General features: G+C 49.3%; 1 protein-coding gene and 1 long non-coding RNA gene across 5 annotated transcripts in view; one reads left to right on the top strand and one right to left on the bottom strand.

The window, feature by feature from the left end:
- The window catches only part of CFAP47 (cilia and flagella associated protein 47), a 262,759-nt gene that overhangs the window by 22,623 nt on the left and 215,521 nt on the right, over positions 1–24,615 (bottom strand). For all 4 annotated transcript variants that reach the window (XM_029046522.2, XM_029046519.2, XM_029046520.2 and 1 more), the window contains exons 58-60: positions 11,464–11,623; positions 9,043–9,137; positions 5,825–5,992 (exon numbers count right to left, since the gene is read on the bottom strand). In XM_029046522.2, the coding sequence (XP_028902355.1) occupies positions 5,825–5,992; positions 9,043–9,137; positions 11,464–11,623 (423 nt within the window). The remainder of the gene's footprint in view (positions 1–5,824; positions 5,993–9,042; positions 9,138–11,463; positions 11,624–24,615) is intronic.
- LOC114805425 lies at positions 181–24,346 on the top strand. Its single transcript, XR_003753405.2, has 3 exons — positions 181–284; positions 17,796–17,904; positions 24,246–24,346. It is a non-coding gene; the product is annotated as an uncharacterized LOC114805425 (long non-coding RNA).

The raw sequence follows: 24,615 nt of genomic DNA, 5'->3' as shown, positions 1-24,615 counted from the left end.
TACTGTATTTCTGATGAGGTTTTTGTGTGTTTAAAACAGCCAGAGGGTCCCGTTGAAAGTTGCTAAGGAAACGGCAGGGAAGGAAAGGAGGAACTACACTTCCCAGGATGCAAAGGGTTTCCCACCTGTGCTCTTTCCACCACAATTAAGGGAAGGTGCTGGCAAGGGCTTCCCTTCCTCATTTCTTTTGCTATGAGGGGAGCAACTCCTCTTTCTCCTCCTTTCCTAGTGGTGGAGGGAGTTTATTTTTATTCATCTATCTCTGAAAAGCTGACACCTCACAGGTAAGCCTATAATCTTGAGTTAAATTGAGGAGAAGATAGGCCAGGGAAGTGGGGGTTGATGATCTCATTGTGGGCAAGCAGTGTGTCTACCAGCTCTGTTATATTACACTCTTCCAAGGGTTTAGTATAATGCCTTGAACACGGTAAGGGCTCAATAAGTGTGATCTATTTTGGAAGGTGTCTTTTGTAAATCTTAGTTGGTGGTTCTAAATATTGGAATTGATTTCTTTGCTTTCTTTTCAACTGTAACTACGTGGGGGTAGGTAGGTGTGATCACAGTTCTTTAGTTCTGTAAAGTATTAAGGCAGGGGTGGTTTTCTGACTCTGGCCAGGTCCCCTGGTCTCTCATCCTTTTTGAATAATAACGTCGGTATTGTTAAGCGCTTACTATGCGCAGAGCACTGTTCTAAGCGCTGGGGTAGATACGGGGTCATCAGGTTGTCCCACGTGAGGCTCACAGTCAATCCCCATTTTACAGTTGAGGGAACTGAGGCACGGAGAAGTGAAGCGACTCGCCCACAGTCACACAGCTGACAAGTGGCAGAGCAGGGAGTCGAACCCACGACCTCGGACTCCGAAGCCCGGGCTCTTTCCACTGAGCCACGCTGCTTCCCCACTTTCTAGTGCCTATTACTCTTGAGCAATTTTAACAGAAGTGGCTCCTACCTAATGAGTGTTTAAAAACTTAAAATCAACCTGGTAGATGTTTTAATAAAGTAGCCCTTCTTAAGAATGATAAAAAACTTCTTCAATATAATGCCACTTTGAATTGAATGGACTGATGAGTCGAACAGAAAGTCACTTTCACAAGCTCCCTGTTTTAAATCCCAAGATCTTTACTGACACTTCATCTTTTACAGAGTCATATACTCTGTCAACCTTACAATGGAGGCAAATGTCATAGATGAGTGTAATGTGGAAATTCAAACCTATCTCTTGTCATATAAAAAATAATTTTGAATGTGAGTTGAGGAGGACAAAGTATCTTGGCATGAAAAATAATTGCCAACTGGCTATGAGTGGTTAATTATATCGTTTCAAGGTTGTGTTACTTCTATATTAAGTGACCCCAGTCACCAAATCACTCTAAAACGAATTCAGCTGATGAACATTCCACACGAATCTAAAATCAGCTGAAAGTAATGAAGAACAGATTAGTACAGAACATCCTTAATTTGCACCTAGAAAATAGGTGTGTTTCTGCATTAACCCTTCAGGGACACTAACAACCCAGTTGCCACCTTTTGCTTTCCTAAAATATAAAGAAAACAAAGGGAAAAGGTTACGATATACAGTCGAGGCTTGGAAAAGTAAAATCAAAGGTTCTAATAAATGCTACAGGCGAGGGAATTCGAGAGCTTCAGGAAAGGTTTGGTTACTATCTTGTCAGGAAAGCCTACCTACTAAGTGCTATATTGGAAGGTAGTTTCTATCTGTGAACATATATTATCTCTCTCCCTCTAAAAAATTAAAACAGATATGATGGTGTCCTTAGGCAGAGGGGAGTTGATCAAAAGGCACGTCATAGAAGGTATGCTAAGAGAAGCAGCGTGGCCCAGTGCACAGAGTAAATTCTGACTTTGTAAGTCATTCAGTGTCCAAACACACCAGATGAAATAGGAGAGAGCTTGATTAATCTACCCTTCTTTCTTTCGATGGAGTTCAAATTCAGGGGTCATCTTAGGTTTGTCATTCCCGAGTGAGTAAAGTTCATAAATTTAAATAAGGAATGTATTTTAAGAATAGAACGAGAGCCTAGAGCAAGGACCTGGGAGTGAGGAGGACTTGGGTTCTAGTCCCAGCTCTGCCACTTGCCTGCTGTGTGACCTTGGGAGAGTTATTTCACTTCTCTGTGCCTGAGTTACCTCATCTGTGAAGTGGGGATTATGACTGTGAGCCCCATGTGGGACACGGACTGTGTCCAACCTGATTAGCTTGTAATCAGAAGGGCTTAGAACAGTGCCTGGCATATAGTAAGCACTTAATAAATACCATAAAAAAGTAATCACAAGGGGAAAACAGCTGAGTCTCTTCAGCTAATATAAAAATTACAGCAAGAGCAGTTTGCCACCCACCATCTGTTACCGATTTGTACATTCCAAGCGCTTAGTACAGTGCTCTGCACATAGTCAGCACTCAATAGATACTATTGAATGAATTTCATTTAATAGAAGGTGAAGCCCTCCTATGGCACTGCTAAGAAATATGTGGGTTCAGTATTTTTAAAGGGCTTTTACCTCATGGAGATGTGGCTCGTATTGCCATAGAAAGTGGTGGTTTCAAACATGCCAATTCGATCAAAAATAAATTGTTTATTGAGCCCTTACTGTGCGCAGAGCACTGTAGTAAGTGCTCGGGAGAGTACAATACAATAGAGCTGGTATACATATCCCCTGTCCTCAAGGAGCTTACAGTGTAGAGAGGAGAAGAAATAAATTACAGATATCTACGTAAGAGTGGAGCTGAGGGAGGGGTGAATTCATTCATTCAGAGAAGCAGCGTGGCTCAGTGGAGAGAGCCCGGGCTTGGGAGTCAGAGGCCATGGGTTCAAGTCGCGGCTCTGCCGCTTGTCAGCTGTGTGACTGTGGGCAAGTCACTTCACTCTCTGTGCCTCAGTTCTCTCATCTGTAATCGTGAGCCTCACGTGGGACAACCTGATTACCCTGTATCTCCCCCAGCGCTTAGAACAGTGCTCTGCACATAGCAAGCACTTAAGAAATACCAACATTATTATTCATTCATTCAATAGTATTTGAGTGCTTACTCTGTGCAGAGCACTGTACTAAGCGCTTGGAATGGACAATTTGGGGTGAATTAATAGTGCGAATCCCAGCACAAGGATGGAATCAGTTAATAATAGTATATTGAGTGTTTGCTGAGAAGCAGCATGGCTCAGTGGAAAGAGCATGGGCTTTGGAGTCAGAGGTCATGGGTTTGAATCCCAGCTCGGCCACTTGTCAGCTGTGTGACTGTGGGCAAGTCACTTAACTTCTCTGCGCCTCAGTTACTTCTGCTGTAAAATGGGGATTAAGACTGTGAGCCCCACGTGGGACAACCTGATTCCCCTGTGTCTACCCCAGCGCTTAGAACAGTGCTCTGCACATAGTAAGCGCTTAACAAATACCAACATTAAATATTCATTCCATTGTATTTATTGAGCGGTTACTATTTGCAGAGCACTGTACTAAGCACCTAAGTATTGTACTAACACTTGGTAGAGTAAAAAAAGAAGATGCATGTTTCCTGCCCGGGAGGAATTTCCAGTAGGGGAAACTAACAAAAATCATGGGCAAATAGTGGAAACTGGAGGAGGAAGGATATAGCAGGCGGTATTGCCAATATCAGGATGAACTAGCCAAATAGAAGCAGCGGGGCCTAGCGGATAGACCCCGGGTCTGGGAGTCAGAAAGACCTTGCTTCTAATCCCAGTTCCGCCACATATCTGCTGCGTGACCTTGGGCAAGTCACTTCACTTCTCTGGGCCTCCATTACCTCTTCTGTGAAATGGGGATTAAGACTGTGAGCTCCACGAAGATCCGGGACTGTGTTCACCTCGATTAACCTTTATCTACCCCACTGCTGAGAACAGTGCTTGGCACACGGTAAGTGCTTAACAAGTACCAAAATTATTAAATAACTGAATATATACAAATGATGGACCCCTCATTTTTCCCCAACTATGGATGATGTTTTCAAATTAACCACCTAGCTCTCTTAGCAGAATCGGTCACTTTCTGGAGGACATTCACTAATTCATTCAATAGTATTTATTGAGCACTTACTTTGTGCAGAGCACTGTACTAAGCGCCTGGAATGTACAATTCGACAACAGATAGAGACAATCCCTGCCCAATGACGGGCTCACAGTCTAATCACGAATAGTTCGTGTGGACTATTTTCACTTAATTTGGTAAATGTTGGACAGGATCACTGTGGGGAAGTGTTTTCAGGCATCTCTCAGGATCACATCTCTTGGATTTAGTTTTGTCCCAACAGTTCAAATATAAAAATATCTAGTCCTAGCTGTTTAACTGAGGTCTTCATCGGATTATAATAATCTAACTTTGTATGGAAAACTCGCTTACTGAACATCATCTATCCCCACTGAAAAAATCAACTCTTTTAGAAAGAAAGGAAGCACAGCTTGGCGCGTTATCTGTCTGCTTCATAATTTTACTTATATTATTACTCGAATCCTCCAGAAGACTAAAATAGAAGCATTCAATTTGATTTCCTGACAGGCATCAAATCCATCTAAGGAAGAATGGCATTATAATGTCACTGACAGCATTATGAAAACTGTCAGAAACATAAATGATCCTGATATTCTTGATGTCAAAGCATTTCATTACCATACCCCTTGCATGAAAAGCTTGCATTGTTCCAAATCAAGATCTTAAAATTCATGCAGAAGCCAGGGTTAATAAACATGAAATATTATTCCCAATTACAAAACAGGCACTTAGATCAGCAATCTGTGAGTCTTCTTAAATGCTGCCTCTGTGATATGCTGAAGGCATATTATTCATTTTCATTTAAATGCCTCACTATTGGGGAAATTAGATGAAATGATGTTTATAATAACATATCATAAATATGCATTTTCAATATGCAAAGCCAGATAATTACATTATTCTAACACCTGCCCCATACTTTGGCACGTAAATTATTTCGGGGTCAAAAAAAGTTAAATGCTAACTATTCCAAAGATATCGGTTGCGTTTAACGTTTAAAGCTTCTGTGTCCCAAATTACGGACAGCACTTCAGGCAGAAATGATGCCAGTGAGAAAATCAGGAAGCCACTTCTCACCATATGTACATCTACCAATCTTTGTGCATAGGTATTCTAGGTCAATAACTAAAAATAGACGCGCAGAGAGAATATCACAATCTTAACTATTACAGTACCTACTATCTGCAGTTTGTAAGCATTTAAAACAGTACTCAAATACCATCAATTAGGGAATATAGAAAAAAGAGGGGAAAACAAGGGATTCTGTAATTATATTTTTTTATCTTTATGGTATTTGGTAAGCGCTTACTATGTGCCAGGCACTGTACTAACCCCTAGAGTAGATAGAAGCTAATCAGATGAGACCTGGTATATGTCCCTCTTGGGACTCACAGCCTTTTCCCCCCGTTTTCAGATGAAGCAACCGAGTAACAGAGAAGTGAAGCGACTTGTCCAGGATCACGCAGCGGACAAGCGGAGGAGCGGGCATTAGAACTCAGGTCCCGCCGACTCCCACCCCCCCTACTCTATCTGAGGATTTCTTCATTCCCTTTCTCACTAATCAAAACAAAGTTTTTTGTTTCTATCAAAAGGGTGAGGTGAGAACCTTCACCCTGCCGTAACACTCTTTTAAAATTCCATTCATTGAATAGGCTTGTCTCCGGAGGTATGAAGTAAAGGTTAGCTACCGTCTAAGATATTAAACTAGATGAATAATTTTTAGCAGAAATGCTGCTGCTAACAAGGCCTGATGCTTCTGAGAACGGAGAATAAATCTTGCCCGGTTCATTATCGTGCTATTCTTACCCTCGGCGATCTGCAGTCGGGTCTGGGTGTCAAGTTTGGGTGTGAGATTTTTGGGGCGCACGACAAAATCTCTCGGCTCTTGCACAGCTCTCCCTCCAGGAACCACACCCGTAAGCAGCACCTCCATCCTTTCCTCCACACGCCTTCTGGCCTTGCAGGATATGACGGCTAGAGAAGACGAAAGAGAATTTATCACCTGAATTCAGTGTTCTGGTTCAGCTGATAATCGAAAGTTACCCACTACTCCCTACCCTTAAGAAAGCTGTTTTGCAGTGGCGTTAGGGGCTGCTTGGATTGGGGAAAAGATTCAAGGTCACTGAGATGACTGAATCTAGGGAAAAGTACCTTGTTTTCGGGCAATTAAGGTGTGTCAATAAACCCTCCAATCTATCAGTGATATTTGTTCAAGGCCTACTGTGTGCAGAGCACTGTACTAAGCACCTGGGAGAGTGTGATACTGGTAGGCATGTTCCCTGCCCACAGTGAGTTCAACAGTTTAGAGGAACTGAGAGAAAATCTTGGAAAATATAGAATCGATATTTTCTCCATTTCTGAACTGCGAACACGTTCCCGGCACAGGTCACCTTAGAGTTTGTTTTTAATTTCTGAAAAAAGTAGATTTCTAATCGGGGCAAGAAGTTATGCTTGAATATACAATTACTTTAAGGGACGTCTGTTGTGCGGCAATCATTTGGTAATCTTTTCCGGGATTTAGGATGACTGCTTCAAAAAATATTTCCTTCGCGGCATTATGCGACCAGTTAAACATCTGAAATTGGCAGGTCCTCAAATCTCAGAAGCGGAGATTCCGGCAGAACGGTTTCTAATAAGTGTGGTATTTGTTAAACACTGACTTTGGGCTAACCATGCTCTAAGCGCTATAGATGTAAGATAATCAAGTTGGACCCAGTCCATGTCCCACGGGGGGCTCATAGTCTAAGTAGGAGAGAGGACAGCTTCACGTTGTATGTTATGAAGAAACTGAGGCCCAGAGAAGTGAAGTGGCTTGCCTTAGGTGCCCCGTTGTCGCCTATCCCGCCGTCGACCCCCGGGCCACGTCCTCCCGCGGTTCTGGAAAGCCCTCCCTCCTCACCTCCCCCAAACTGATTCTCTTCCCCTCTTCAAAACCCTACTTAAAGCTCACCTCCTCCAAGAGGCCTTCCCACACTGAGCTCCCCTTTTCCCTCTGCTCCCTCTACGCCCCCCTTCACCTCCCCTCAGCTAAGCCCTGTTCCCCTCCCTTTCCCTCCGCTCCTCCCCGTCTCCCTTCCCCTCCCCTCAGCACCGTACTCGTCCGCTCGACTGTATATATTTTCATTACCCTATTTATTTTGTTAATGAGATGTACATCGCCTCGATTCTATTTATTGCTACTGTTCCTGTCTGTCCGTCTCCCCCGATGAGACCGTAAGCCCGTCAAAGGGCAGGGACTGTCTCTATCTGTTACCGATTTGTCCATTCCAAGCGCTTAGTACAGTGCTCTGCACATATTAAGTGCTCAATAAATAGAGAAGCAGCGTGGCTCAGTGGAAAGAGCACGGGCTTTGGAGTCGGAGGTCATGAGTTCGAATCCCAGATCTGCCACTTGTCAGCCGTGTGACTGTGGGCAAGTCGCTTCACTTCTCTGTGCCTCAGTTCCCTCATCTGGAAAATGGGGATGAAGACTGTGAGCCCCATGTGGGACAACCTGATGCTCCTGTGTCTCCCCCAGCGCTTAGAACAGTGCTCTGCACATAGTAAGCGCTTAACAAATACCAACATTATTATTAAATACTATTGAATGAAGAGCAGGCATTAAAACCCAGCTTTTCTGACTCTCAGGTCCATAGTTCTTCCACTAGGCCACACTGTTTCTCTGGGTTCACTAGGTTATTAATTTAAAATAGCACAGTTTCTTCTGAGCTCCTTTTTCTCCCCTTCCGTAAAATTTCCCAACCGAGTCTGTGGAGCAGTTTTCTCCTACGGATCACATCTTTGTGGGTCGCAGTCTACTACAAAGTGGTTTCATTTGGATCGTGGGAAGATGTTTGAAATGTGTTTTTTCTGACCTTCCCTCAAACTTATACGGAATAGAGTCGGGCAAGGAAAACTTGTTTTAGGCATCCGGATTCAACTATCGGGAACCAGCGGGTTATGTGGAGTTTATTTAGGACAACTGTCATCTTCGTCATGGTAATGCATCCTTGTGTAAGAACACAACTGTTAGATTGTTTAAGGATGAGCTCTCTCTCTGGCAGTTTTATTCCAGTCCCCTTCCCCTGGTAGGTCGGGGGAGAAGAGAAGCAACATGTCTATTTTTCAAGTCAGGCATTTCATTTGGAAAATTGAAGGGCATTTACATCTGATAGCTCTATACAACATCGCTAGTCGCTTAAGAATGTTATATTTCCTCATTTCTTTGATGTATGATTAATAAAGCTCCATGTCTGCCATGCGAGGAGCATATTTTACTTTTTAAGGGCCTATAGCCTGATTAGAAAAAAAAAATTGGAACATGGAAGCTTTTTTGTAACCTCTGTTTGGTGTATAATTGAAAATATGGATAATGGGGGGTGGGAAAAGGACTTTATAGACAATCTACTGCAAATCTAGGCTTGACGTGACTGTATACTCTAAATAGTCATTTAATAACTTCAACAAAGTGAATTAAATGATAAGATCTGAGCTCACTAGGTATCCAGCACTGTTCTAAGCTGAATAACTTGTATCTACCGCAGTGCTTAGGACAGTATTTCACACACACTTAGCGCTTAACAAGTACCATCCAGTAAAAAAAAATAATTCCAGCACCGGGGTTGAGCTGATGGGGGACGGGGGCCTTTAGGATGTTGGGAGGCTGAGGAGGGGGGTTCACCTGCATCTTGCTATTAGATATTGTGACTCCAACTCCCATTCCCTGCTGAGTGGAGAGCAGGTGGAAGGGAAGAGTCCCCCTTCCCAACTTCCCGAATTACGGGAAGGACAGAACAGTTTGCATTATGGATGGCCTTGCGTGCAGCTTTGAGGCGCTTAATGACTCTTCCCTCCCAACGATAATACATAGCAAAAACTCTTTTGGTCTTACTGAACCGTTGTCAGAGCAAGCACGAGTTATTCCTAGTGACGGGACATTTTTCTCGGTGAAATTTAATGCCGCTCTAGGCCGCCAAATTTATTCTTTTACCTTCCCGAAGTCAGCGGCTCTGAGCCGTTAACTGTAAAAGCACAGAAAAACATACTTGGGGCTGACTTGGAGGGCGGAGCTTCGGGGATTCCATGAATAGGGTAGATCCAACGTATTCCACGGATTTCTCCATTCCTGGCTCTCGTGATGCTATTTGGAATTTAAAAAGATCCATATTGTAGTTATAGCATCTGAGGACCCTGTCTTGGATATTTGAGATGTACAGAAAATCAAAATAATTTGCTCTAACGGGGGAAACTGAAGGGTCAGAAATTAGCAGAGCGGACAAATTGAAACGAATTCAGTAGACATACAAACCCAAGCGCTGAGGAGAGGGGGTAAATAAATTATTAAAGGTCAGAGTTGGCTGAAGAAATGATGTAGCTCAGGATGGTGGAGAAGTGAGAGGAGAGTAGTGGTTGGGAAAGGGTAGCGTGGCAAAACCAGGAGGGAAATGGTTGGGAAAAAGAGCACGCACAAAGATGAGGAAACAGCTTTCCTCTTTAGACTGTAAGCTCGTTCTGAGCAGGGAATGTCTGCCAACTCTGTACTGTACTACAGTGCTTAGCACAATGCTCTGCACAGAATAAGTGCTCAATAAATCCCAATATTGACGCTAAACAGTAGGCAGAGACCAAGGGTGAAATTAAATACTTAGCAAAGTGCCGTGAGAAATAGTTACGGAGGGATTTGTTGGATTTTGAGGGGGTTTTATCTTTGGGGGTACAAGCGCTTACTACGTGACAGACACTGTACTAAGCACTGGGGTCTTGTCTTATGTCAAGCTGTCTCCGACCCATAGCGACTCCTCGGACACATCTCTCCGAGAATGCCCCACCTCCATCTACAGTCATTCTAGTCGGACACGACCCGTGTCCCCAAGGAGCTCACGGTCTTTAGCCCCATTTTCCAGATGAGGTAACTGAGGCCCAGTTAAGCTGGGGATTTCATGGCGAGGGGGGGGGGTGGAGTGAGGGGGAGAGAAGAGATGGTATATTCTCCAGGGCTGGAGTGGTGAGTGGAGCTCTGGGGATGAGGGGACATAAGGAGAGATGGGAATATGGAGAGAGAGAGAAGGGCAGGAAAAATTTCAACAGTTAGCCTGACTGGCTGAACATTAGACTTATTTGTAAATCAATGACTTTCGAGAAACAACGTGATCTATTCGGGGCGGGGGCGGCAGGGGGGGAAGTAAGAACCTGGCTTCTAACCCCAACTCCGCAACTTGCCCGCCGTGACCTTGGATGAGACCCCCCTAATTTCTCCGTGCCTCAGTGTCCTTATCTGCCAAATCAGGATTAAATGTGTGCCCTCCCTCCCTCTTAGACTGTGAGCCCCAGAGGGGACAGGAACTCTGCCCAGTCTGCCTATAACCGTATCTACCCTGATGCCTGGCATAGAGTAAACGCTTAACGAATGCCACTCTTATTATCGATAAAGCTCTCGTAAATGAGCATAAGGGGTCGGGGGCAGCCTTGATCATAAAACCATCAGATATGGCAACGGGGCGAAAACAAGGGATTAGCGTTATCCTGAGCAGTAGGTTCCCGGGAGGGATGGGGAGGGTCTGTGGCTTCTTCCTCAGTGGCAAAAGGCAGTGATGCAAAGACTTGTTTCAAAAAGGTGAGACTTCTCTTTGGCCCCAGTATCTACGTTATCTCAGTCTCTCGCTTGCTTGGTTATAATCCAGTCAGAGAACCCCATCCGTCTCCGCTGACGAGAAACAGCCCGGCGTAGTGGATAGAGTCCCGGGAGTCAAAAGATCATGGGTTCTAATCCCGGCCCCGCTGCTTATCTGCTGTGACCTTGGGCAAGTCACTTAACTGGGCCTCAGTTCCCTCATCTGTAAAATGGGGATTAAGACTGTGAGCCTCATGTGGGACAGGGACAGTCCAACCTGATTTGCGTGTATATAATGGTGGTATTTGTTATTTAAATGCTTAGGGTATGTGCCGAGCACTGTTCTAAGCACTGGGGTAGATACAGGGTAATCAGGTTATCCCATGTGGGGCTCACAGTCTTCATCCCCGTTTTGCAGATGAGGTAACTGAGGCACAGAGAAGTGAAGTGACTCGCCCAAGGTCACACAAGCAGACAAGCGGCGGGGCCGGGATTAGAACCCGTGACCTCCCCGGGCTCTTTCCACTAAGCCACGGTGCTACTCCACGGAGCTTGTACCCACCTCAGCGCTTAGAACAGTGCCTGGCACATAGTAAGCACTTAACAAATACCATAATTATCATTATTATTTCACTGTTGACTTTGATGTCCAGAGTCGACTTTCAGATCAAATCAGGCACAAGCAGATTCCCTCCCCTTTTGCCCATCCTCCCTAGCTATTTGCCCCAGCCTTGCCCAGTCCTTTTTTCTAATACTGGAAGCTTGCGAGAGGTTTCATTTTTTTTTTAACCGTAATACACGCCTGGAAGCAGTCTTAATAGAATCAATATTTTTCCATTACTTTATGAAAAATTACCTCTTCATTTCTGTGTTCAATTCAGCAAGGTTGCTATAAGGCCAGTTTTCACCATTGGCCTTCACCATATGGACGACCACTAGCCCTTCGTATAATTTCATAATGTCGGGTTTAAAGAGCACTGGGATATCCAACTTCCCTCGGGGAGATAATGGGATTCCTGCAAAAGACGTAATCTTCCATTACCAAAGTGGTGAAGATTCATAGAATAAAAGTCATGTGGGGAGGTAGCCCGGAGGATTCGTGGCCTTCTCCCAAATTTTAAAATGGAAAATAAATATGACAATGACGCCTTCAGGAGGCCCCCCAAATACTTTGCGAACAAGTACTTTAGAAAGCATTTTAAATCGTTTAGAAAGGAAACTTCCCGAAGCTCAAGTTCTAAACTAACAGAGGGTTCGCCGGAATCCCTCGGAGCCAGTGAAACGGAAGCAGAGCAATTCCAACCTGAGGTAAAAACAGTGACTTCCGTGATGACTTTCCCACCCCGGGGAACATCCGTGGTCACTTCACCTCTCCTGGTGTTGAGTAAAGTGTTTGCTTAGGAGCGGCCGCTCGTCCCCGTGACCATCGGCACCTTCTCCAGCTCCGGGACCGAGGGGCAGGGATGGAAACGGAATCTGGCAAGGGCAGAGGTGGAAAAAGCTGGGAAAGGGAGCGGGAAATGCCATTCTAAGCATCCCAACTCCCCTCCAACACTGAGGCCTAGCGAAGGAAGCTGACACCCGTTGGGTGGAGGAGGAAAGAGAGAGTTGCTAAAGCCCCTAATCTGGAAGGTGGTGTTCTTGAAAGTCTGTAATTTCATTTTTTATGGCACTTGTTACGCACTTACTATGTGCTAGGCACTGTACTAAGGGCTGGGGTAGATCCAAGCCGATCAGGAGGGGACCCAGTCCAGGTTTCACGTGAGGCCCTCCACATTTATCCCCATTTTAGAGGTGAGGTAACTGAGGCCCAGAGAATTAAGCGACTTGCCCAAGGTCACCCGGTACACAAGTGGCGGAGCCGGGGCTAGAACCCAGGTCTTCCGACTCCCGGGCCCAGTCTCCTTCAGTAGGCCACGCTGCTTGTCCCAGAGCGACCGAGCTTCAGGATAATAATGTTGGCGTTTAAGCGCTTACTATGTGCAGAGCACTGTTCTAAGCGCTGGGGTAGATACGGGGTGATCAGGTCGTCCCACGTGAGGCTCACAGTCTTAATCTCCATTTTCCAGATGAGGGAACTGAGGCACCGAGAAGTGAAGTGACTTGCCCACAGTCACACAGCTGACAAGTGGCAAAGCTGGCATTCGAACCCATGACCTCGGACTCCCCAGCCCGGGCTCTTTCCACTGAGCCACGCCGCTTGAAGGCTGCTGCCCCTTCTTCCGAATGCTGAGAAGCAGCATAGCCTAGTGGCTAGGGCACAGGAGTCAGAAGGACCTGGGTTCTAGTTCCGGCTCTGCCGCCAGTCTGCTGCGGGACCTTGGACAAGTCGCTTCACTTCTGTGCCTCAGTTACCTCGTCTGCTAAATGGGGATTGAGACTGAGTCCCATGTGGGACAGGGACTGTGTCCAACCTGACTTCCTTGTATCTAGCCCAGCGTTTATTACGGTGCCTGGCACAAAGCACCGAACAAACACCGACGTCCCTAAGATTAGTTTCCCCTTCATCCAGGTCGCAGCACTGTTAACGTTTTTCACTCTACCCTGTTTTCATCCCGGGAGACCAATATTCCAGATTTTATTTTGTTTAATGAGATGGACATCACCCTGATTCTATTTAGTTGCCACTGTTTTTACGAGATGTTCTTCCCCTCGACTCTGTTCATCGCCACCGTTCTCGTCCGCCCGTCTCCCCCGATTAGACCGTGAGCCCGTCGAAGGGCAGGGACCGTCTCTATCTGTTGCCCATTTGTCCATTGCAAGCGCTTAGTCCAGTGCTCTGCACGTAGTAAGCGCCCGATAAATACTATCGAATGAATGAATAATAATGTTGGTGTTTAAGTGCTCACTACGTGCAGAGCACTGTTCTAAGCGCTGGGGGGAGATACAGGGTCATCAGGTCGTCCCCCGTGAGGCTCACGGTTAGTCCCCATTTTCCAGATGAGGGAACTGAGGCGCAGAGAAGCGAAGTGACTCGCCCTCAGTCACCCAGCCGCCAAGTGGCGGAGCCGGGAGTCGGACCCGTGACCTCTGCCTCCCAAGCCCGGGCTCTTTCCGCTGAGCCGCGCTGAAAGGCCGGCAGTGGTTCTCCAGGCTGGACAAAAGCCCACACGTTTTTGTTGTGGTCTGTTTCGTCTGACGTCGACATCCTGGGCCAGACCGTGACGGAGAGAATCGCGTCGAAGCGGCCGCGCGACTCAACGCCTCTCTGTTGCCGGCTGTCGGGTCTGAATCGGCACGGCGACGTCACGGCGCTTTGGATCGGCCGCGAGGCTGAGACGCGTCCCCGTCGGCAAGATCCGCACGGCGGCGGGTTGTCCCTTAACCCCTTTCGTAACCCGGAACCGAACCGGCTCTGCGACGGACCGGACGAGCTCGGCTTCCCGGAGAAGCGTGTCCGAACCCCCGAATCTATCTGACGAGGTGCGGCCGACCGGGGCAGAGGTGGACGGTGCCTCGAATGAAGCTCTGGCCCGTCGCTAAAGAAAGGCTGCGGAAGGGACCGTTCTCAGCCAATCGGTCCTACGCCGTCACGCTTGAGGGCGCGACGAGGGATCTGCCGGGAAAGCTACCGTCCCCGGAAAACTCTTCCAATTCTGGAACTGCAAGCGGGAGGAAAAGTTCCGGAAGTGCGGGATGGGGTTCCCGGAGAGAAACGAAAAAGGCGCCGATGTAGTTTTCAGAAGTGGCGCGGTCCTCAAAGCAAATGATGCTTTGCCGAAGGCCCACGTCACAACTGGCTTAGTCGATTAGACCGTAAGCCCGTCAAAGGGCAGGGGGACCGTCTCTATCTGTTGCCGATTTGTCCATTCCAAGCGTTTAGTACAGTGCTCTGCACATAGTAAGCGCTCGATAAATACTATCGAATGAATGAACTGGCGACCTTGAATGCTAATGACGGTATCCGTTATGTGCTTACTATGTGCCGAGCGTTGTTCTAAGCGCTGGAGCGACCTACCGACTCATAATGATGATAATGTTGGTATCTGTTAAGCGCTTAGTACGTGCCGAGCACCGTTCTAAGCGCTGGAGCGACCTACCGACTCTTATGATGATGATAATGTTGGTATCTGTTAAGCGCTTACTACGTGCCGAGCACCACTCCAAGGGCTGGAGCGACCCCCCGACTCAATAATAATGTTGGTATTTGTTAGCGCTTACTATGGGCCGGGCACCGTTCTGAGCGCTGGGGTAGACACGGGAATCAGGTTGTCCCGTGTGGGGCTCACAGTCTTCATCCCCATTTTCCAGATGAGGGAACCGAGGCCCAGAGAAGCGAAGCGACTCGCCCACAGTCACCCGGCTGACGAGTGGCCGAGCCGGGAGTCGAACCCATGACCTCTGACTCCAAAGCCCGGGCTCTTTCCGCTGAGCCACGCGTGGGACAGAAACTGGGTCCAGCCTGACTAGCTTGTGTCGACCCCAGCTGACACATTGTAAGCGCTTAAAAAAACTCCATCATGCGCATCATTACTTACTCTGGCTACTCTATTTGTAAATAGTTTGACATCTCTCTCCCTCTTTGGATTGTAAACTCCTTTTGTGCAGGAATGCTTCCCTCTGCAGTCCTTCTGGCAGTCGGTCGGTCGTATCTGAGCGCTTACTGTGCGCAGGGCACCGGACTAAATGCTTGGAAGGGTAAAATATAACGGGCTTCGGAGTCAGAGGTCATGAGTTCGACTCGCGGCGCGGCCACTCGTCGGCCGGGTGACTGGGGGCGAGTCGCTTCACTTCTCGGGGCCTCAGTTCCCTCATCTGGAAAACGGGGACGAAGACCGTGAGCCTCACGTGGGACGACCCGATGACCCCGTATCTCCCCCAGCGCTTAGAACGGTGCTCTGCGCCTAGTAAGCGCTTAAATACCGACATTATTAAACGGACACATTCCCTGCAGGGAACAGATCTTTTCCTTGGGTCGTACTCTCCTAGGTGCGGAGTTCAGTGGATGTTGAAGAAATACTTCTATTAATAATAGTAACTGGGGTATCATTAGGGATTAATAATAACGTTGGTATTTGTTAAGCGCTTACTATGTGGCGAGCGCCGTTCTAAGCGCTGGGGGAGATACAGGGGCATCGGGTCGTCCCACGTGAGGCTCACGGTCTTCGTCCCCATTTTCCAGATGAGGGAACCGAGGCCCAGAGAAGCGAAGCGACTCGCCCACAGTCACCCGGCTGACGGGTGACGGAGCCGGGATTCGAACCAATGACCTCTGCCTCCCAAGCCCGGGCTCTTTCAACTGAGCCACCAGGGGTGTTTTAAGAACCGTTTTAAGCACTGGGGTAGATACCCAGTCCCTGTCCCACATGGAGGGCACCGTCTTGAACCCATTTTACAGACGAAGCAACTGAGGCACAGAGAGGTGAAGCGACTTGCCCAAGGTGTCACAGCAGACATCCATTCATTCGATCGCATTTATCGAGCGCTTGCTGTGTTCAGAGCACTGTGTTAAGTGCGTGGAAAGTACAATTCAGCAACAGATAGAGACAATCCCTACCCAACAGTGGGCTTAAAGTCTAGAACGGGGGAGACAGACATAAAACAAGCGAACGGGCGTCAGTAGGAATAAATAGAATTTTAGATGCATACCCAGCATTAATAAATATGTACATATATAATAACGTTAGTATTTGTTAAGCGCTTACTATGGGCCGAGCACCGTAGAGACGGGGGTAGATACAGGGTAAACAGGTTGCCCCACGTGAGGCTCACAGTTAATCCCCATTTTACAGATGAGGTAACTGAGGCACAGAGAAGTTAAGTAATGTTGGTATTCGTTAAGCGCTCACTATGGGCCGAGCACCGTTCTAAGCGCTGGGGTAGACGCGGGGTCATCAGGTTGTCCCACGGGAGGCTCACAGTCTTCATCCCCATTTGACAGATGAGGTGACTGAGGCACAGAGAAGTGAAGCGACTTGCCCCCAGACACACAGCTGCTTCACCCCACACATCCTATCCGTTACCGAGACCTGCCGGTTTCACCTCTACGATATCGCCAAGATCCGCCCTTTCCTCTCCACCCGAACGGCTACCTCACTGTTACGGGCTCTCGTTATAGCCCGGCTAGACTACCGTGTCGGCCTTCTCTCTGACCTCCCTTCCTCCTCTCTCGCCCCGCTCCGGTCTATTCTTCACTCCGCCGCCCGGCTCATCTTCCCGCAGAGACGATCCGGGCACGTCACTCCCCTTCTTAAACAACTCCGGTGGTTGCCTATCGACCTCCGCTCCGAACAGAAACTCCTCACTCTAGGCTTCGAGGCCGGCCGTCCCCTCGCCCCTTCCCACCTCTCCTCCCTCCTCTCTTTCCCCCGGCCACCCCGCACGCTCCGCGCCTCCGCCGCCCGCCTCCTCGCCGTCCCTCGGCCTCGCCCGTCCCGCCGTCGACCCCCGGGTCGCGTCCCCCCGCGGTCCCGGAACGCCCTCCCTCCTCACCTCCGCCAGACTGATTCTCTTTCCCTCTTCAAAACCCTACTTAAAACTCACCTCCTCCGAGAGGCGTTCCCAGACCGAGCTCCTCTTCCCCCTCTACCCCCTCTGCCATCCCCCCTTTACCTCTCCGCAGCTAAAGCCTCATTTTCCCCTTTTCCCTCCGCTCCTCCACCTCTCCCTTCCCATCCCCACGGCACCGTACCCGTCCGCTCGACTGTATATATTTTCGTTACCCTATTTATTTTGTTAATGAATCGTACATCGCCTCGATTCTATTTAGTCGCCATCGGTTTTTACGAGATGTTCTTCCCCTCGACGCTGTTTATCGCCATCGTTCTCGTCCGTCCGTCTCCCCCGATCAGACCGTGAGCCCGTCGGACGGCAGGGACCGTCTCTATCTGTTGCCGACTTGTTCATCCCAAGCGCTTAGTACGGTGCTCTGCACATAGTAAGCGCTCAATAAATACTATTGAATGAATGAATGAAAGTGGCAGAGCCCGGATTCGAACTCATGACCTCTGACGCCCAAGCCCGGGCTCTTTCCACTGAGCCACGCCGCTTCTCTGAATATATTCTGTGTAGGATATTGTGACTCTATATTAACACAAGTACTGTGGGGCAGGGAGGGGGGTAGAGAGGACGGAGCGAGTGGGGGCAGTGGGGTGGAGAGGGGGAGCCGAGGTGAAAGGGGCCTTAGTCTGGGCAGCCGGGATTAGAACCCACGTCCTCTGACTCCCAGGCCCGTGCTTTTTCCACCAGGCCTCGCCGCTTCTCTGCTCTTCTCTGCTTCACCATCACCAGTCCCGGGAGGCTCCGAAGTGACTTCGCAGGCCGTCGAAGGTGGGTCGAATCCGCAGCAGTCACAAGGGTAAGAAATAGTTTCTGTCTGTCTCGCCTTCCGGTTCCTTTTCTCCTTGGCCAGCTCAGAAGATGGTCACGCCAAGGCCCTAAGTACCTGGCTAACGAGGTGGAAAAGTATATTCCCCTTAGGCATTCATTCGATAGTATTTATCGAGCGCTTACTACGTGCAGAGCACTGGACTAAGCGCTTGGAACGGACAAGTCGGCCACAGATGGAGACGGTCCCTGCCCTTCGACGGGCTCACGGTCTAATCGGGGGAGACGGGCGGACGAGCACGGCGGCGATGAGTAGAGTCGAGGGGAAGGACATCTCGTAAAAACGACGGCGACTAGATAGAATCAGGGTGACGTACATCTCGTTAAACGAAATAAATAGGGTGGTGAAGATCCATACAGTCGAGCGGACGAGTACGGAGCCGAGGGGGAGGAGGAGAGGGAAAGCGGGGAGAAGGGGGTTCGGCTGCGGAGCGGTGAAGGGGGGGGCAGAGGGAGCAGAGGGAAAGAGGGGGGAGCTCAGTCTGGGAAGGCCTCTCGGAGGAGGTGAGTCTTAAGTAGGGATTTGAAGAGGGGAAGAGAATGAGCCTGGCGGAGGTGAGGAGGGAGGGCGTTCCGGGACCGCGGGGGGGCGCGGCCCGGGGGTCGACGGCGGGACGGGCGAGGCCGAGGGCCGGCGAGGAGGCGGGCGGCGGAGGCGCGGAGCGTGCGGGGTGGCCGGGGGAAAGAGAGGAGGGAGGAGAGGTGGGAAGGGGCGAGGGGACGGCCGGCCTCGAAGCCTAGAGTGAGGAGTTTCTGTTTGGAGCGGAGGTTGCGGCTTGAAGCCGGTTATTTTCCTCCCGACTTCCTTCCCCCAACTCCCCTCCCTCGGACCGTCCTTTGATTACCTACCGATTCCCAAGTAATGGGCTGTGAAGATTTATCCTGTGGGCGCGGAAGGCCTCGCTGGCGTACAAAATGGCAGAGAGCCCAGAGTCTGCCAGCCGACGGCGAGGGTAGGCCGAGATGTTTTGTTCTCCGGCCACGGGTTGCGCCTCCGTGCCAGATAGCTGTCTCACGGTGTATACTGTGAAGCCCCGTGTGGAACTACGGTGGCTCACGGCAAACTATCACCGAAATTGGAAAAATAACCCGAGCGCGTGCTTTCCCCGCCCCGGGGGCTCCCCTCCGCATCCGCCAGACGCTCCTCGCCGTCGCCTTTAAAGCGCTCAATCGGCTCTCCCCCTCCTTCCTCGCCGAGAAGCAGCGTGGCCTAGCGGATTGAGTCCGGGCCTGGGAGTCGGGTGGTCACGGGTTCTAATCCCGGCCCGTCCGCGAGTCCGCCGTGCGACCTTGGGCGAGTCGCTTCAGTTCTCTGGGCCTCAGTTCCCTCCTCTGTAAAATGGGGATTGAGACCGAGCTCCACGCGGGACGGGGATTGTGTCCGACCCGATTTGCTCGTGTCCAGCCCGGCGCTTAGTACGGTGCCCGACACCTTGGAAGCGCTTACCAAATACCATAATTGTTATTTTATCCTACCGTACCCCGGCCCGCCCGCTTCACTCCTCTGAATAAATAATGTTGGTATTTGTTAAGCGCTTACTATGTGCAGAGCACCGTTCTAAGCGCCGGGGTAGTCGCAGGGCAATCAGGTTGTCCCACGTGGGGCCCACGGTCTTAATCCCCATTTTCCAGATGAGGGAACGGAGGCACAGAGAAGTGCAGCGACTCGCCCACTGGCACACGGCTGCCAAGTGGCAGAGCCGGGATTCAAACCCGTGACGTCTGACTCCCAAGCCCGGGCTCTTTCCACTGAGCCACGCTGCTCCTCTAGCGCCAGTTTTCTCGCCGTGCCCCCATCCCGTCTGTCTTGCTGCCGACTCCTTGCCCGCGTCCTCCCGAACGTGGCCTCGAACTCTGTCCCCGCTCCACCGACGCCAGACCGACACCTTCCCCTCCGGCGAAGCCTCGTTAAGTCACACCTCCTCCAAGAAGCCTTCCCTGATCTCGCCCTCTCTTCCCCGACTCCCTCTCCCTTCTGCGGCTGTGCACTTGGCTGGGCATCTGGGCATCACCCCACCCTCAGTCCCGCAGTACGTAGGTACGCAGTTGTAAATTATTTATAGTATGTCCCCTCATCCGGGGAAGCAGCGTGGCTCAGTGGAAAGAGCGTGGGCTTCGGAGTCAGGGGTCGTGGGTTCGACTCCCGGCTCGGCCACCCGGCAGCCGGGTGACCGTGGGCGAGTCGCTTCGCTTCTCTGTGCCTCCGTTCCCTCACCTGGAAAATGGGGATTAACCGTGAGCCCCGCGTGGGACGACCCGATGACCCTGCATCCGCCCCAGCGCTTAGAACAGCGCTCCGCACATAGTAAGCAAGCGCTTAACAGATAGCGACATTATCATTATTATCTAGGTTGTAAGCTCGTCGTGGGCGGGGAAAAAAGCGTCTACCGATTCTGTAGTACCGCGCTCTTCCGAATGCGTGGAAGGCGGTGCGGTCTAGCGGAGAGAACACGGGCCTGGGATCTAATCCCGCTTTGTGACCCTGAGCGGGTTCATTCGTTCATTCGTTCGCATTTATCGAGCACTTACTGTGTGCGGAGCGCTGGATTAAGCACCTGGGAGACTCCGGCAGTGATCAGACCTAGTCCCCAAGATGAGCTTACAGTCATTTCGCTTCTCTTTGCCTCAGTTACCGCATCTGTCAAATGGGGCTTAAGACTGGGAGCCCCATGTGGGGCAGGGACCGCGGCCCACCTACCTTATCTCTACCCCCGGCACGTAGGGAGCGCTTGACAAGTGCCATTAAAAAAGCACACTAGGTGCTCATTAAATTTCACGGATCGAGGCAACATCCGGGGTAGGGTCTCGTTTATCTGCTCGCTGGAAGAAGGAGGACGTTCTCAGCCAGAATCTTGGTAGGTGAGCGGCCTAATTCAGGAACGCAATCCTTCCTTTGAGCGGAAAGGAAGGTTGGAAATCCTACCTGTCTCAGCCGATTCCAGGCACCCTGGAGAACTGCCAAGGGCGTAGAATAATAATAGTAATAATAATGGTATTTAATAATAACGTTGGCTTTGGTTAAGCACCTACTACGTGCAGAGCGCCGTTCCGAGCGCCGCGGGAGATACGGAATAATCAGGCTGTCCCACGTGAGGCTCCCGGTTAATCCCCGTTTTACAGACGAAGGAACCGAGGCACAGAGTGGCAAGTCACTTCGCAAGGTATTTAAGTGCTTATTCTGTTCCAGGCACGGTTTTAAGTGCTGGGTTCGAATCCTGGCTCCGTCGCTTGTCTGCTGTGTGACCTTGGACGAGTCGCTACACCTTTCGGGGCCCCAGTTACCTCGTGTGTAAAATGGGGGTTAAGACTGTGAGCCCCCCCGTGGGGCGGAGATTGGGTTCGACCTCATTACCTTGTGTAGCCCCCCCGCCGCCCCAGTGCTTATTCAATAGTATTTATTGGGCGCTTACTATGTGCAGAGCACCGTACTGAGCGCTTGGAATTAAACGCTCACTCAGCCGGCCGCCGTATTAAGCACCGAGGTCTTGCGTGCAGGCTTTGTGCCGCATCCCTAGGATAAACTGACTAGGACCAGGCCCGCTCCACATCCCTGCTCGATTCCTCTGGTGAGGAGAAACAGATAACCCTCGGCTCCGCCACGCCATTAATCCGCAGCCCAGAATCTTAATTTACTTCCCAGGACAGACCTATAGGTAACTGCTGAAGTCTATATTGCTGTGAAGCAGCGGGGCTCCGCGGAAGGAGCCCGGGCTTTGGAGTCAGAGGTCACGGGTTCGAATGCCGGCTCGGCCACCTGGCAGCTGGGTGACTCTGGGCAGGTCACTTAGCTTCTCGGTGCCTCGGTTACCTTATCTGTAAAATGGGGATTAAGACCGTGAGCCCCACGTGGGACAACCTGATTCCCGTGTCTGCCCCCGCGCTGAGAACAGTGCTCGGCACATAGTAAGCGCTTAACGGATTCCAACGTTATTAGCTACCATTTACCGATGCTGTCAGATGAGGTACGGAGATCTGGGTATCACTCCCTGCCTTTCTCCTTCATCTCCAGGCTGTAAGCTCGTCGGGGGCAGGGACTGGGCCGGTTAATTGCTGTACTCTCCCAAGTGCTTAGCACAGCGTTTTGCACTCAATAAATTCATTCAATAGTATTTATCGAGCGCTGACTATGTGCAGAGCACTGGACTAAGCGCTTGGAATGGACAGGTCGGCAACAGATAGAGACGGTCCCTGCCCTTCGACGGGCTCACGGTCTAATCGGGGGAGACGGGCGGACGAGCACGACGGCGATGAGTAGAGTCGAGGGGAAGGACATCTCATTAAAACAATGGCAAATAAATAGAATCAGGGCGATGTACATCTCATTAAACGAAATAAACAAAATAAATAGGGTGATGAACACAACTGAATAAATACAACCGAATGAACGACCTGCTGCACAGCTTCCCTACCAAGCTGTGATATGAAGCCACACTGTCATCCCGGGAGTATCTGTTAATTGACAGCAGTGATATTTATTCATTCCTTCAGTAGTATTTATTGAGCGCTTACTATGTGCAGAGCACTGGACTAAGCGCTTGGAACGTACAGATCGGTAACAGATACAGTCCCTGCCCTTCGACGGGCTTACGGTCTCATCGGGGGAGACGGACAGACAAGAACGATAGCGATGAATAGAATGAAGGGGATGAATATCTCATTAAAACAATAGCAATACTAATGGTGGTATTTGTTAAGCACTTACTATGTGCAGAGCACTGGTCTAAGCGCTGGGGGAGACCCAGGGGAATCAGGTTGCCCCTCGGGAGGCTCACGGTCTTAATCCCCATTTTACAGATGAGGTAACTGAGGCCCAGAGAAGTTAAGCGGCTCGCCCATAGTCACGCAGCTGACAAGGGGCAGAGCCGGGGTTCGAACAAAATTAACAGAATGAGATCTCCTGAGCACTTGCTGCGGGCAGAGCACTGAACTGGGCAGTGGGGTGAGCACAGTCAAATGGATCGGTGCGAAGGGCGGGGACCGTATCTTGCCGATTTTGTCCATTCCAAGCGCTTCGTCCAGTGGTCTGCACATGGTAAGCGCTCGATAAATACTATCGAATGAATGAATAATCCCTGCCCTCGAGGAGCTTAACAACCTCGTGGGGTAGACGGACCCTAGAATACACTTCAGATAGGCGCGAGGGCAGAGCGTGAGGATACGTACCGATGCGGCATGGGGTTGGGATGAGTGAAGATTGGAAAACGAGCCTCACTGAGCTCTTGGGAGAGTACGATACAAGGGAGTTAGTAGAAACCCTTCCCTCCCTAAAAGGAGCTAGAGTCTAGATGAGGAGACAGACACAAAATAAATCAATACTTTCAAATATGGACAAAAGGGCTGAGCGTTCTTTCCTCTAAGCCTGCTTCTCTGGCAACGCCTTATCCTTTTCAGTCACACCCAGACCGGAAGGAAAAACGGGGCCATCGGTGGCTCTCTTTGACTAGAAAATATTACTATTATTACAGCTATTTTATGTAATCGTTATTATTACTATTTGTATGTGCCACTCCGCCTTTTTGTTTTCCCTTCCTCTTCTCAAAGAAGGCTATTATAATATAGATAGAAAAAGGATTATAATTTCTCACAGTGCCTCAACTTTCCACAGACATTAACAAAACACTACAGTCCACCTGAAAAGAAATCTGGAGGGGGGAGAAAAAAAACATCCTGTGGTAGTTTTTACTTGTTAAATTCTGGGTTGCTCAATTTTACTCTAAAATGCATTAATAATGTTGGGGTTTGTTAAGCGCTTACTATGTGCGGGGCGCGGTTCTAAGCGCCGGCGGAGATGCAGGGCGATCAGGTTGTCCCACGTGAGGCTCACAGTTAATCCCCATTTTACAGATGAGGGAACTGAGGCCCCGAGAAGTGGTACTATATTTCAGTCCTTGGGGATGTCATACATCACTGCATAAATGGCTGGCCGTATTCGAAGATAGTGGTCTCGTGCAGTGTTTTAAACTTCAGTGTTTTTAATTCCTAAATCGTGGAGTATGTTCAATCTACGAAGAAACTTTACTTGCCTTATCTTGAAATGAGGTTGGGAATATAAATTTTTTTTGAACTTTGTATCCCTCTTAATGTTTTTATTACCTCTCATTATTATTCTCAATACATTTATACTGAATTAATTGAAGATGGGAAAGATCCTTTGTAGCTCATTTAATACCTATATAGTCCCTTGCACGGTAATGAAAGATTATACAGTTTAGTGGGGAAAAGTATCTGCTTCATATTTCAAAGGTCAGGAATGTAAATTTTATTAAAGGTTGCATTATACTTTTTTTTTTCCTTTCTTTGATGATATGGCAGTTACGGAGGAATTCTCAACACATCTGTGGCCAAAGAATTGAATTAAGAGAATTCAACCGAACTCCAGTGGAAAAAAATAATTCAACTATATAAAGATATGTCCTCCCTAACCGATGACTCACTGGGGATAACGAAGTCGGCGAAAATGAGCGCGAAGCTCGTTTCTTCCTCATTTTAATAATAATAATAATAATAATAATAATGTTGGTATTTGTTAAGCGCTTACTATGTGCCGAGCACTGTTCTAAGCGCTGGGGTAGACACAGGGCATTCAGGTTGTCCCACGTGGGGCTCACAGTCTTAATCCCCATTTCACAGATGAGGTCACTGAGGCACCGAGGAGTGAAGTGACTCGCCCAAAGTCACACAG

Source organism: Ornithorhynchus anatinus, chromosome 18 (assembly GCF_004115215.2).
Source record: "Ornithorhynchus anatinus isolate Pmale09 chromosome 18, mOrnAna1.pri.v4, whole genome shotgun sequence".
Lineage (NCBI taxonomy): Eukaryota > Metazoa > Chordata > Mammalia > Monotremata > Ornithorhynchidae > Ornithorhynchus > Ornithorhynchus anatinus.
Note: the sequence above shows the minus strand (reverse complement) of the source record. Positions and strands in the feature narration are given on the sequence as shown.